Genomic DNA, 15,133 nt, shown 5'->3' on the forward strand with positions numbered 1-15,133 from the left:
GCGCTATAGTTTATGTATTCTAGTAACATCTCTATATTTCAATTATAGCCGAGGCTATAACCTAACTTTCGGAATAACAATCCCAATTGGGCGAAGTCTCCCTGAACCTAGCCGAAGCTTATGGTCACGTGGGGGATACCTCTATTAAAGTTGGTGAGTTCAATGCAAATTGCACCTTACTCGAGATGTTTGACTTCCGGCTCTAAAATGAATTTCACTTCATATGAACCGTCCGTCTGTTGCTACTGACTGATGTTATAAAACAAATGTTTTGTCGTGCAGAAGCGGATGGAGTTTGCCACAGAGCATGTGATGTTTTGATGGTAGAACGTGTACTCGTTGTGGACTTTGATGATGTCTGCTTCATGAGCAGTCTTGTTGGTGCCTATACTCAATGTATAGGTCTTCTGAAGGTTGACGTTGGCCAAAAAGACAAACGTCTGTATTGTGGATGATGTGTCATCTCTTTTAATATGCAAATATGTTTTGCGGATTAGTGAAAATTTATTTGGGTTTGTCATCCCCGTGATTCTGCTACTCTTTGAGTAATCAGTGTGTACCTATATGGTGTTGTTGTAGCTAAAATTTGTTGCTGAAAGTTGTGTTCGAAAGAGCACCTCTTGTTGCGTAAGCCATCATCTCATCCTCTCAGAGCGTTCCGTGATTCCACCTTAAACAGATGTATCCGGCAGTGTATTATTCTCTGGAATCTCAAGGAAACGCTGGAAGTTGTACGAGATAACAGTTTAAGATCTTTATTCAATTGAGCATTCGCTCTGAAAGAAACACAACAATTATGTCCATATAGTGGAGCAATCATAACACTTCTACAAGGAGAACAGTGGTAACCAAAAAATAGAGAAACAAGAATTTAACAATTCAGCGGAATCTGAGCCCATAGTGCGGATGGTGACGACTTCTGTGACTGAATCAATGTCCAGATCTCGAAGGACCAGCTCCTGCAGTTGGATGCGACTGAAAAAATCAATAATTGTTCACTATCAGGTTGTAATTCTGTTTTACCTTGAGCAGTGCAGATTTTGATTTGTGAGGTGGCGGGTGTTGTCCCAATCTACTGCCCTTTTGCAGTTTCCAAGTACAGAACACGATGTTGTGTTTCGCAGCCTTTGGATCATCAACTATGTGGATGCAATTGCGGCACAATGTGTCGACCTTCTTGCAATCCTGATGAATTCCGCGATCGTTTTCCGGGAACTTCTCCAAACACTGCAAGCAGATGTTGTGACGGAGAGCTATTTGGATTCTGTCGATCGATGTTGGGAAACTATGGCATTGGTCAGTGTTGTGATTCGGCTCAACACACAATGTGCAGCTTCGCTGAAAAATTAACAGCATTAGCTCTCTTTCAAATGAATCAAAAGATAACTCACGTTGACTTTTGCGGATGTCGTCCCTGGAATCGCATTTTTTGCGTTGTCCAGTTTGTATGGATTGGCGTGAGGGACTGTGGGTGCAGACGCCGATAAGAGAGCTTCGATGCGGTTGTTGGTCGTTGTGAGAGATCTCAGTAATTTGCGAATCTCTTGTACGTAGCCAACTACTCTGTCCATGTCTCTTAGCCAGGATTGCTGGCGCTCGGCTTGGATGATAGCAGTGAGTAAGTAACGGAGCTTCTTAAGCAGGTCCGTTTGGCTGTTGTATGCTAACACGAGTTCTCTGTTGGTTTTCTCGATGCAGCTCAGCTTCTCCGCTACTTGATCAGTGAATCGGATCCATTCCAGAGTCACTTCATCTACAAACTTGAACTTGCACAGTTTGTTTTTTACAGTCTCGATGATTACACGCAGATCCTTGTCTTCTGAAAGACGGGACGTTAAAGGTTTAGGCTTTTACTGCTATTTGTTTTACCCTGACTCGCATAATGCGAGGCGGTTGTTGTTTTCACTGCTTTGAAGGTTGGATAGATGACCTTCGCTTCTTCCGATGCTTCGACGTCTGCGGATGTAGCCTGTGGCACGTTCTCGTCGCCCCCTTTCATGTGTCCTGAATGAGTGGACCAGCGAGAGGGACGCGTTAAGCGTGCGGATGTTGGCGTCGCGCAGATAGCAGCTTCGGAAGCCTTAGTGTCTTCTTTGTTGAATTTCACTTCGTGCGGTCCGATGTCATTCATCTGTAATACATATTACAGTGAGACATAGAGCCCACACTGAAAAATAACAACAAGTCGTGATGTACGAGAAAATCAATATCTGTAGAGAAATGAAGATATGTTCATTTATTTTACGATAAGGATTAATCAGAAGATAAAAACAGTGATTTAACAATTAGGGATGTTAGCAGCTCCTAGGCTTTTCAGCGGTTGTCGCTCTCTTCCTTTTCCGAGTGTTGTGCGGATGTTGTCCTTGTTGTGTTCCGTCCCATTCCCCTTGTCTTCCGTTTCAGTGAACGGTTTAGGAGTCGATTGAGCGGAGCACAAACTCTGGAAAGGAGAGATTCGTTATATTTTCGACATATATGCTTTAATTTTACCTCCTATTCTGTCCAAGACAGGTTCGGATGCGGCTGTTGGCGTTGGACGCGGGATGTTGACCTCGACTGCCGCCGTGCGGACTGGTTGTCCGTGGCAGCGTCGATATGGATTGGAGGTGGGCGGATTAGATGTTCGGTGAAGGCTTCGACTGTAACTGCGGTTGCAGTTTTTCCTCCGAGCTCTCTTTCCGGGTGGCATCCTCTTCCCTCCATCACTGAGTCGATCCATTGTCTCATCGTCCTTGATTGGACTCGTCCGTGAGACTCTGTAACTATTTTAGTTATTTAAGAGCTCTTCTCTCATGTACACTATACCTCTGAGCAACATAGACGGTTGTGAACGAGGTTGGCGCGGAGCACCCGGTGCTGCTATGGGCATGCGGATGTTGATCTCAGTGGCCGAATCCTCGGAATCGTCGTCAACGTCATCTGCCGCTTCGATGTCGCGGTTGTTGTCGCTGTTCTGTAATGAAAACAGTATGATTAGAGGTTATTATAGGTAATGAGAGTGGATCGAGTTTTTAGCCTTAAATTAGCAAATTTTCCGCTGTAAATCAGTGTTTTTCAGTATATTTCTATTAAATTCATAATGAAATAGTGACCGAAATTGTTAACAATGAGCAATAATCGATTTTCATTGGTGGGTGTTCGAAATATTTTCAAAAGTAGCTATGGAACCGCTATGCGGCCTCGTCGCTTCCACCGAAATTCAAAAATTGCATCATTATTTGAGGTTTTTGCCTTAAAATCGCTTGGAAGTCCTTAAATTCTATAGAAAACTGGGTAGAAATGGTATTAGCTTCGATGCTTTTACCGAATTTCAGCAGTGTGACTACGAATTAGTCGGCGTTCACTGATTTTTGGCTTAAACATGCTCAAAATCACTGATTTTTAGCGTTTTTTTGCCGAAATATTACGAAATTTTAGCGAATCCAACTAAAATTTTGCCGAAGGAGTGGCCATTGGCCTTTTTATCCACAAAAGAGTGAAATTTATCTGGTTTTGACACAAAATTTGCAGCTTTTAGCCACTTTTCGATGATTTTCAGTCGAAAATTATCGATTTTTTGCGTTTTTGGTCGAAAATTCTCAGATATTTTCAGATTTTTTGGTGATTTTTTCTATTCATGACTAGAAACTACCAACCTCACTCTTATTAGAGCTTGAATCCGCGGATGTTGGCGCTGGAACTGTTGCGGAGGTTGTCATGGACTGTCCCTCCAAGTTTTCGCTGGCCTGTGGGGCGGATGGTGGTGTTTTGTCGTCGGTTGCCATCGAGAAGTCTGAAATAATCCCTTTAATTAATTTTAATCACGGAAAAAACGGATAAAATCAACGGAAATTACGGAGAAACGGCATGAGAGACGATAAAAATTTTAGGAGAAGAAAAAATTTTTCGTTCGCGCTCGTTAAGTCCGCAGTCGTACGCAATGTCGGTGAACATTAGACAGTACGACTTTTTGGCGGGAAATTCAAACTTGTGTCGATTTACGGCATTGTTGCTCATGTTAAAAGCAAAATTGCTCATAATGACGCAAATTTGTGCGAAATTCATAGAATTTCGACTTGGGTGAATAGAAAAAATCGAGCAGAATTTCGCCATGACTTGACACAGAGTTTTTCGGCATTCTAGTGAGAACGACAATCGAAAAAGGGTCTCTAGTGCGGGTCTGAGGCTAGTTCCGACGTTTTTCAGAAGATGTCAGCTTCGACGGCGATTTTCGAGCGGATGTTGGCCAACGTAGACTTCGTAGAATAATGCAGACTTCGTAGAGTGACCGTGACATCGTAGAATAACGCAGACATCGTAGAAAATTCGACGTAGACCTCGTAGAATAACGCAGACCTCGTAGACTGAATTGTGCTTCTTTCTTCAACGATTTTCGAGCGGAATGTTGGCCAACCACGACTTCTTCGATCCATTTGGCCTTCTTTCTTCTGCCTACACACTGTGGTGTAGGACTTTTCAGCTCGATTCGCGTCGTTGACTGCCGAAATCCTCTTTTGACCAGGAATGGACTCGCGGACAATGCCGGGAGCCGTCGACTGGTGACGTTGACTGCCAAAAATTCTCCTTTGACCAGGAATGGACTAGCGGACAATGCCCTGAGCCGTCGACTGGTGACAAAGGAAAAATCTGAAAAGGAGAGAACGGAAAGACGACGAAAGCGCGGAAAATCAAAGAAAAACGAAACAAAGAGGGTAAAGGGTAACATGTTGCTATTTTTTAGCTACAATTGCTCACTTTTTACACGTTTTTAGCCAAATATTCAGAAAATCAGAATTGTGCGAGCCGACTCGGTTCATATACAGCGGGAAAGAAGTCCTCGATAAATTAACGATTCGTGTAGAGACATAAGAGCCGTTTTCGAGTGGGAAATAATGTCGAAATCGATAAATTTGCGATTTATGTAGAGACATCAGAGCCACTATACAACGGAAATGCCGAAATCGATAAATTAACGATTCGCCGCTGGCCATCAATTAAAAAATTGAACGGTCGTTATGCACCATGTGGAGAAGGCAAATAAGAGCGGTCGGAGACTATTGCCTAATCCGTTATTTTCACGCAATCTAATATGAATAATGGCTATTTTTGTGTAAGATAAGCAATGCAACCGGAAATAACAGTACACATGTATACAATGACCCATTTATTACGCTCTCTATCGCGGAATCCCTTGATAAAGCACCAGAAAAAGGTAAAATAAGGTGAAAATGATAAAGTTGACGGTATGACGAGCAGGTGACTGCGAGGAGTGCGTGCGGGTGTTGTCATTGATGGCGAAGGGTAAAAAGAGTGACAATGCACCCAAAAAACCTTCGGAAAAGATGGAAATCCATTCAATGCACTCACAACAAATACGCGCGCTCCTCCTTGCACCCGTTCGCATATACGAAACTATTCGCAACTGAATGAGTGGGTGTGGGAATCTCAGTGAGAGAGTGGAGGATTAGAGAAGTGCAGGGGAGCGCGTTTGCATATTTACTTTGCGAGGGTATTTGAATTATAATTAATTGTTAATCAATATAAAATAAGCCTGATAACAGGAAATAAAGGAGAATAATAACAAGGTGAGTAGAACAGAGAGTAACGAAGGTTCTGAAGGTCCTAGTTTTGTGGGCAAAACCTTAGGGGGCCTTCAGATGACCTTCAAGTTGGCAACTGAGAACATTCTCTGGTAAAGTTGACAACAAGCCACTCAAAACAGGTGTTTTTGTCCGTCTATCGTATGCAGATGATAATAATAATGACATTCAGAACGTTGTCATGCTATTGCAATATACAACTAGTTAGTATCTGATTATATTTTTTGAGCAAATCTGAAAAACGCAGGTAGGAATAATAACATGAGTCAGTTAAAGGTGTGCTTTGAGTCGGTGCCCAAGGCATTGTCTGCTTCCGTTCTTGCTCTTTTCAGGTCATTTATGAGGTCTATCTGCACTTTTTCTGGACTCGAAGTTCTCTTCTTTTTGTTATAGTTCTCACGACTCTTCCAGTGAAAAAAGAATCGATTAAGAAATTTTCAGAAGAATTGAAATAACTCACTAAAGTTTCGCACGTACCTTCTTAGAATAATCTCATATTTCATTTTCTGTGAGAATCTTTTCGTGTCTGGATTTGGGTTTTTTGGGAGATTAGGTAATATATATATATAGGGTGTCTGAAGTGGACTTGGTTGAGCTTTCTGTCTTCACAAAGATTTTGAGAGTTTGAGCTTGATGTCATTTTTGATCCAAATCTTCTCCAAATTTTAGGGTATTTTGAGTCGATGCACAATGCTCCTTTTCTTCCAGTCTGTTACACCGTTGTCTCTTTAATATGAAAACTTCTTTGAATTCTAATTTTCTTTGAATCTTTTATGCGAGGCGGTACTTCTATTTCGTACTTGACTCTTCAACCTATAAACATAATTTATGAAAAATAGAAACTTCCCAATTACACCTGCTAGACCCACTAAGTTTAACTTAAAACTGACGTTTCTGAAATGAAGTGGATGTTTAAAAAAATCTAAGCCGGTCATGTCAGCAGCTGCTTCCGAAAAATGGTGTGTAGTTCCGTTTTCGAAGTTTTCACATCATTTCATAGGCGATTATCTTGAAGAATATGGCGAAACGAAATTGATAGATTCTATCGTTTCTAGGTCATTATACAATTTCTAGCCGCTCCCTTAATCAGATTTCTTTAATTCGTAGTCCGCACCTTTTCTGATATCAAAAACTTCTGATCTGATACTAGATCCATTTAGAATAACCTCGTAAACTACTATAACCCAAAAGACCGAGTTTTTGATTCAGATTTATTGTGGTGTGACACATATTCAAAACTCAATTTGTCATCCATCTATACCCACTCATCTGACTCTCAATTGTAGTTTTCGTTGGTACTGATTACTATGTCTAGAATTCAGACGAATTCTTGTGGGAGTGAAGAAAAGGGAAGTCTAGGGAAAGGAAAACATCTAATCAGGAACACTGGTAGAGGCAAAAAGTACCCGAGCACCCCAAGGGAACCAACGGGAAATGAGAAAAAACATTTCGTCTTTTTCTTTTCTTTTTTCTTCTGTTCATATTTCGTCTTGTTTGTGTATCTTCCATTAGTATTATTATCTATTCGACAAGTTTTCTGATTGCCAACATTCAAACTCCTTTCGTCAAAAATACAAAATATGTGAAAACCCGCATTTGATATACGTTGATTGGGGTCTCTCAAGAATGCGTCATAACTTCCAATTCAGATGATATATAAGATTCGAAAATTCATGAATTCTGGAATCAGAACTCACTTAGATAAGAACACCTGCCTGATTGAGCTGTGACGAATTACGACATTTTTCCGTTTTTTCAGTAGCCATTATGCTGCCATTAGACAGCAAGAGTTCCTGGTTCAGTTCTTTTTCTCTTGCTGTTCATTAGAATTTGCTCTTGAAAAAAGAGGAAGCAGACACATCTTCTAAACATTATGTTTTTTGTCTTGCAATAGTTGTTCTGAAATTATACTATGTCATTTGAATTTTCGTCCTCATAATCCATCTCTTTCATTCTACATTCTACTCGACTTTTTGATCCTACTTCTCTAAATCTGTTCAAGTCATCCCCACTTCCTCTCTTTCTCCTTCAGAAGTTCTTTGACCACCTCTCAAATGACTTCGTCATCTCCTTCCGCCCCGCGGCCAAAAAACGTCCTGAGTTCACTCTCACACATACAAATTTGATTACCGTCCCTTTTTTCCTCCTACTCTCCGGACACACGTCAATTCACTATCCTCCTCCTTCCATGTCTCATCTTGTTCTTCTGAATCCACTAGCTGGCTATTCATCATTTCCATTCGGAACCCTCCGAAATGACCTCGGTTTCTAAAAGAGGACAATAGAGGGGAACTAACTAGACTTGCACTTTCGAACACCTTCGTCCTCTCTCCAGAAGGCTAGTCTCCCTTCTACTTGTTCAACGGAAAATGAATCAGAATAAGGGTGGAGACCACAAATAACAAATCTTTTTGTAGTTAGGATTAGAATATAAGGATTTAAAAGAGGCTAATAGTTACTGGTCATTTTCCGAATTGCTCCGTCTTCCTATTTCTGAAATCCTTATTTCTAGGACCTTCTTATCCTTTTTCAAAGAAAAGACTAGAGTGCCCATCCATTTTTTCGATTCAATTTGGTCCTCCCTTTTTTCTCTCTTCACTTTCTTCTTAAAGATGTTTTTCTTACTCATTTTTGCGGCTCGTCCTCCATAAAAGTGTCCCCTAGTGTATGATGTCAGTCACAACGGAGGCTAATCAATCATAAGGTTTCCAAGTTAGTATCATCAAACGTACAATTGTCGGTGAAAGGCTTCCTCTCACTCTTCTAGATTGTTCGGGTGTCATACCTTCCTGTTTTTCATTTTTCTATATCCTATACGTTTGGTCTGGCTTTGATAATGAGAAAAGGGGGAGAAACGGTTAGTTATCTATCTAGAGCATGTCTAAAATAACTTGTTGTCTTCTATACGTTCTTCTCAAATCTTGCTCAAACTAACACTGTTAAAACATCTTCTGTTTAATTTCACTCATTTTAATTCTTTCTTATTTTCAGATGCTCTTAGAACATGCCTTGCTCTACATTGCCGTGCCAATCATCAGCTTTAGTCTCCTCGTCTATATATTTTATATTTTGAAAAGAAGACATCGGAGTTCATTAAATGTTGGATACCCATATCCGCCACAACAGAGAGGTAAGCATCCTAATATCTTTGAGAGATTTTTGAAGTTCTCATTTCAAATCACCTCCAGATTTTTTACCACTATTTTAATCATATTTTGTTTCCAGGACCAATTCCAACTGCTCCAGTAGACGAAGAAGCTCCTCCATACGTTGAAGCGGTCACATGTCGGACAGACAACATATTTGCAATCACAGGTGAGTAGTGTCATTCGAATCATTGACATTCAAATCTCGATGAGTAAATATGTCTCTGGGTGATCAAAGAGGACATTCTGACTAGACAAGGGTTGACGAGGGTTTTCGGAAATTAAGAAATGAACACGAAAACGATAAAAACAAAAATTTCAAAATGTGATTTAGGGATTTGTCAAGGACAAGGAAATACACAAATCAAGAAAAAGACAATAAACAAAAACTGATAAAATTCAAATCCAATTCTCTTATTTTTCCAGAACCCGACCTTTCCCGATACTACAACATGCACTATCTCGATGAGTGCTATCCACCAAATTTCATCGCCCCACCAACCGAGCCACCACCACCGTACCCAGGACTCGAGAAGGGACCACCACCACTTGACCCTATCATCTATCATCGAGATGATATTTGCTAGAAGATCTGTATTTTACAACAACCACAACAAACTACAGTAACCACTTCATATTACATTTTTCTCATTTATCTGTATATATTTGACCGTACCTGACATAGTCACTCCCAATGATTCTTCCCTTAAAAGCCCAAATCAGACCGGGTAATTTTGTGTAGTCCTACGGGTTTATAGACCATTTATTCTTTTCTAGTGTTTTTTGCTTGCATTTATGGATTGATTCAGTTTCATCAAAATGAAAACTTAATTTAATGTACTTTGTATGTTTTGAACAACAAGGCAAGGACAACTGGAAAAACATACATGTTCGATGAAGTACTGAACTAGAAGAGCATGTGCCTTGATAATATTCCAATTTTTATTCTACATTAGCAGAAGCTTCAGTTCAACAGCTCACATTATGCATAGTCTACGTCTTATGGGTCACTCAAAAGCATATTCTGCTCAAATTTGTTCAATCGTAGATCAATTTCCGAACCACAAGCTTCATCTCACTTTTCTCGTAAGTGAAGCCAATCAGGAACTAAAACCACTTGACATTCATGATTACCAGACTTTATTACTCACTGAGTCGTTTACAAGAGGCGTCTTTAGCGAGTGACATCAATCAGAGTTCATTTTCAAAACGATTTGGAAATAACAAACTTCTTTGAATTGTTTTTGTTCCGTCTAATCGAGCAATAAAATGAGGAGAACGAACCTGCTTGTTTATGGAGATCAAAAAGTTTTGTTCCGATAGCAATATGAACTATGATGTGACCTGGACTAGTTCAACTCCTGTCTGATTTCAAAGCTAACCTGTAACTCTAAACTTTTATATCATTCTTCAGGGTTCATCTCTGGTCATTAAACCTGCAAGAAGTTCATCCTCATTATAGTCTCCAAATTTACATTGCAAAGATATAAAATAAAACGAAAAGTGTGGTGTGTCACTTGTAATATCCCACTAATCCGTCCCATGGTTATTCATATCCAACCCTCTGAAATATAATAAACTCAAATCGGGAGGATATATTAATCCTTTGGTACTTGCCACAGACCAGTACTCGACTCGTACATTTTTCTATTTTTCTGACCTAAAATGCCAACTTTCTGGAATTTTCTAGTATTTCTGGTTTTTGCAGTCTGTCTGGTCACAAGCCAGAAAGGAATCCCGACTAGTAAGTATGAATGCCTTGAATTATGAAAGGAGGGGGAGATGATGAACGAATGATTTTTAAAACATATGCCCATTAAGCTGTTTTTGTATTGGTTATTTATTCTTATCATCGAAATTTATATTGTAGGCGAAGAGTCAATTGACGAATTGGTCTCTGCTGGAGTTTCGGAGAATGCAGCCGCAGGAATCGTAAAGTTTGACAAGAAACTTCAAGAGCCATTCGAGATGGAAAAGACTGATCCAGAGGGAGCTAAAGAATTAGAACAAGTACTTCACAAAGAGTTCACGGAATATATTGAGAATTTGAGTGAATACGATCAGGAAGCATATCAACAGTTTATTAAAGACAAGCATGCTCAGCTATCGATAAATTAATTGGTATGAAACTGTTTGTTACAAAGATTTTTCCCTAATGGCATATCAACCAAGAAGGCTACAATCGGCACATTTTTCAGTTAGAGTGAATCTGATATTTTTTCTTTACTCTGCGTAACTGTTCAATAAACGAGACGTATGTATAACTTTTCGAACAGTTTCTGATAAGTTTCCGTATGTTAGTTCCCTTTTGGAGATAATTGTTCATGTTTTCTGCTACAAGGTAACTAAACAACAACTCCTATGAATGTATTCGTTCAGGGTCACTGCTCAGTCAACATCCTGTCAAGTCCTGTTCTTAAAAAAACATCACAAATATATAAAAGTCGTAGATTTATAAGTATTACTTTAATTTATTTTGTGAATGGCAGACCTGCCGCTTCAATTTGTCTTTCCTTCCCCGAACTTTAATTAGCTCAATCATCTTTAATCTTTAATACATCTTTAATAGGAAGTGGGTCTTGTACAGTAACCCCGTAAGTTCAGTGACTTGGCGTTGATTAAAAATCAGCAGACATTATCGAACGAGAATTTTATCAAAAGAAAAAGAATCAGCTTCAGCACTTGGCGAGAATCCCAGCTCTTTCTTCTCCTCGTGGACTCCAACCATATCTCGTAATCTGAGATATCATTATGAAAATTCATTTGAGATCATATATCGAAGATCGTCTTCATTAAATGATATGCTTCCCCACCAGACTTGTTTTTGTTTGAAATTTAGTATGAAAAAAACAGAAAAAGTTAGTCATCTGAGGTTATTCAAAACTGAATGAACACTTCCTACCTATCAACTCCCGAATTTATATCTGAAACTCTTCATAAATGGGCTTTCATCGAGATACCTGTACTCATATTTGGTACTTATTGTATCTTATTTCAAACTCCAAAATCAATGAATTCCGTGAAATGGCCTATGCTGAATCTTCATTGTTGGAGTATTCTCATGGATATTGTTTTCAGTATTTTGATATGTCCGTTCATGATAATTCCGGCTATCGCTGGCTTTCCAATAGGACTTTTCAATGTGATCAAAGTGCCTCCGATTTTACAGTTTTATTTAATTATCACACTGTTTGCAAGTACGATTATTTTCATCTTCATGATAATACATACCAAAATATTTCAGCAGTTGGTCTCAGCATAATATCAATTATGGAAAACAGATATTATCTACTTTTTGCCAAAGAATCTTGGTGGAGACACGTCAGATATCCATTTTTAGTTTCAAACTATGCTTTGGTGTTCACGTTCTTCATTCCACCACTTTTTCAAATTCCCGATCAGTCTTTTGCACGCGATTTTCTTAAGAAGGTAACCATATTATTATGCGAAGTTTTCATAGTTGAGTATTGCTTCTAGGAGTTTTCGAATATTCCCATATCGAGATACGAAACTTCGTTATTTGTCATAACTCTGGATAATTATTACATATTCTGTTCAGTATTTCTCACCGGGTTCTCTATAGTTGTCCAAGTTTGCGTGTTCAACTTTCTACTCCTTTTCAATATGAGACGTATATCAAAACTAGGAACATTATCACCAAGTACATACCAATTACAAAAGAAGTTTCTGATATCACTTGCCATCCAGGTAGTTGAAACCAGTGCGTACGGTCTCAGATCTCTATTTTCAGATCTTATCACATATGGCATTCCTTTTAATACCTGCTCTTTATTACGAGTTCTCAATTCTGTCCTATTATTATAATCAGTCATTTAACAATATTTGTGTGCTTTTGATATCTTTTCATGGATTTACTTCAACGATTGTGATGTTGTTCGTACACGAACCATACAGAAATTTCTGTTTCAAAGTGCTCTGTGTTTGTAGTCCACCGAAAAGAATCTCATCTGTTAGAACACATTTCCGATAGTACGCCATTTATGTTTATTTTTTCAATGAACAATAATTTCTTTAAAACTTCATAAAGATTCAATCAGAATTAAAATTTCCTTCTATCAAAGATCCTTTTTGATCACAGTTCTTCTCATGACGTTGTCACACCAGACGTGTTAATTATGCTTCTCATTTTTGATAATAATCCCGACAAGGCAAAACAAGAAATCTCAGAAAAATATGTCTGCATGCAGAATCAACGTAATATTCACATAACTAAATGAACACTTCGTTCCTGTCTACTCCAGATTTCATAGCAGGAGTGCTTCACATCCTGACATTTATCGAGCTTCCCATCAACTTGTTAGCTGCATACTGTATCGTATTCAAAACTTCCAAACCTATGAAATGTGTGAAATGGGAAATTCTGAATTTACATTTTTGGAGTATGTTCATGGATATAAATTTGAGTATTCTGACTCGACCGTTAGTTTTGATACCAGCGTTGGCTATGTATCCATAAGGAGAACTGAAAACATTGGGAGTTTCTTCAGTAGTACAAGTTTACTTGACTGTTACTATGTTTGCAGGTCAGTAATTGAATATTACAAAATGTGGGCATAATCGAAGTCACTTATTTCAGTTGTCAGTATGAACATAGTTTCCTTAATAGAGAATCGATTTTATTTACTGTTCGCAAAACAAACTTGGTGGCGTTATTCTCGTTATCCGCTATTATTCTTGAATTACTTGGTTGCGTTTTCTTTTTTTATCCCAGCTGTTTCAAGAGTTCCTGATCAGAATGAAGCTTTTGCTTCTTTATTGGAGGTGAGATTCCATGGTTTTCAATTTCAATTTAGGAAAATTATATGAACAGAAAACTTCCAGAATTTTCCAAATATTGCTATATCAATCGACTCAGAGTCTATATTTATTTTCTCGCTAAATCTATATTACATATTTTTATCTGTTTTCCTAACAGGGTTTTTCACAGTCTCCCAAATTAATATTTTCTGTTTTCTACTCTGTGTGAACATGAGAAAATTGTCACGGCAGAAAATTCGATCCCCAAAAACTTATAAACTAAAGAAAAAGTTTTTGATTACAATTGTCATTCAAATATTCACTCCGCTCATTGTCATGTTTGGACCTGCGACATATTTGGATTTATGTCTGGCTTTTAACTATTATAATCAAGTTACCAACAATATTTGCATTATTCTGATTTCCCTTCATGGATGGGTCTCTGCTATTGTCATGTTGTTTATTCATGAGCCGTATCGAAAGTTTTGTAAAAATCTTTTTATCGTAGTTTCCGCAAGAATATGGTCACGGCCAGCTTTCGGTCTCGATAGTTTTCGACCTTTCTTTAGTTGAAAAAACATAAAAACTGAGTCATCGTAATATCTCACATAACGTTTTCAGAGATCTTCAACACCTTCCCATATTTTATTTGGATACTCTGTAATCCTTGATTTTTACAATTAAACAGCAAACAATATTTGTGTTATTTTTCTATCTCTTCATGGATGAAGTTATACAATTTTAATGTGGTTCATTCGTGCTACTTACAGAGAATTTTGTTTCAAAACCTTTGGGATTGTTAAACTTTGAAAAGAAATCATTTTATCAAGTGTTCTCTTTCAATTCTTCAACATAAATTCTTCTTTCACAGTAATCTGCAATTTTAAGAATTTTTTCCAAAAGAATAGGAATTCAGTTTTTCTAGAGCAAAACGATGTAGCTAGGATTCACAAGACAACTCACTTACATTGTTAGATGTTTTTTATAAGGAAAAAATAAAAGTTTGTTCTCTTAAAGAAAATGAAAGTGAACACAACAAGCACTGGATAAAAATCAACTGAATTCTTCTGTGCACCAATGAATCAAATTTAAAATTCTCTGAAAAAGTAAGCGTTTTCTTTGGAAGAAACATGTTTTTCCAATTTTTCAGCTCGAGTGAGTTTTAAAACATTTTTATTAATAGAAATGTTATTTCAAAAAAGTCGATGAAGAGGGTCCCAGTACATTGTAGATGCATTGGGAGTACAGTAATCTCAATAAATCGGAAGATCAAACCGAAAATAATTTTTTCATACAACGTTTACATGATCCGGACAATACCTATTGTGAGATGTAATCATGTTTTCCGATAATAATCGAAATTCGAGAAAGAGGCCAATTCGGAGATGGTATCTATGATCACGAAGACTTTCTGACCTTCTTGAACTTCTGAAATTCGCTTTAGAATTTTCAGTTTTTGTGATTAGTATGGATGTACATCCCATCTTAATCACACAGTAAACATCCTCTGATAATACCCACCCCCCCCCCCCCCCCCCCCCCCCTTCTGAGCCTCTTTCCATTGAGTTTCTAAAAAAGTGAAGAATAGGTATCGAAATTACATCAAAAGCTCTCAATTGATCAATTTTCTAACCATAAGACTATTCTGAA

General features: G+C 38.2%; 3 protein-coding genes across 3 annotated transcripts; 2 read left to right on the forward strand and 1 right to left on the reverse strand.

Annotated features, from left to right (window-relative positions):
• Positions 1 to 930: 930 nt before the first annotated feature.
• On the reverse strand, positions 931 to 2,131 carry GCK72_019007 (uncharacterized protein; the record flags this gene model as incomplete). Its single annotated transcript, XM_053732840.1, has 4 exons — positions 931 to 975; positions 1,024 to 1,338; positions 1,392 to 1,819; positions 1,870 to 2,131. 4 exons carry the CDS (start codon positions 2,129 to 2,131, stop codon positions 931 to 933), a joined length of 1,050 nt encoding a protein of 349 aa, XP_053581753.1.
• A 6,439-nt stretch (positions 2,132 to 8,570) lies between these two features.
• On the forward strand, positions 8,571 to 9,312 carry GCK72_019008 (uncharacterized protein; the record flags this gene model as incomplete). Its single annotated transcript, XM_003110635.2, has 3 exons — positions 8,571 to 8,709; positions 8,805 to 8,894; positions 9,152 to 9,312. 3 exons carry the CDS (start codon positions 8,571 to 8,573, stop codon positions 9,310 to 9,312), a joined length of 390 nt encoding a protein of 129 aa, XP_003110683.1.
• A 1,078-nt stretch (positions 9,313 to 10,390) lies between these two features.
• Positions 10,391 to 10,843, forward strand: GCK72_019009 (uncharacterized protein; the record flags this gene model as incomplete). Its single annotated transcript, XM_003110229.2, has 2 exons — positions 10,391 to 10,469; positions 10,596 to 10,843. 2 exons carry the CDS (start codon positions 10,391 to 10,393, stop codon positions 10,841 to 10,843), a joined length of 327 nt encoding a protein of 108 aa, XP_003110277.2.
• Positions 10,844 to 15,133: the final 4,290 nt, after the last annotated feature.

This window comes from Caenorhabditis remanei, chromosome V (genome assembly GCF_010183535.1).
Source record: "Caenorhabditis remanei strain PX506 chromosome V, whole genome shotgun sequence".
NCBI classification, from domain to species: domain Eukaryota; kingdom Metazoa; phylum Nematoda; class Chromadorea; order Rhabditida; family Rhabditidae; genus Caenorhabditis; species Caenorhabditis remanei.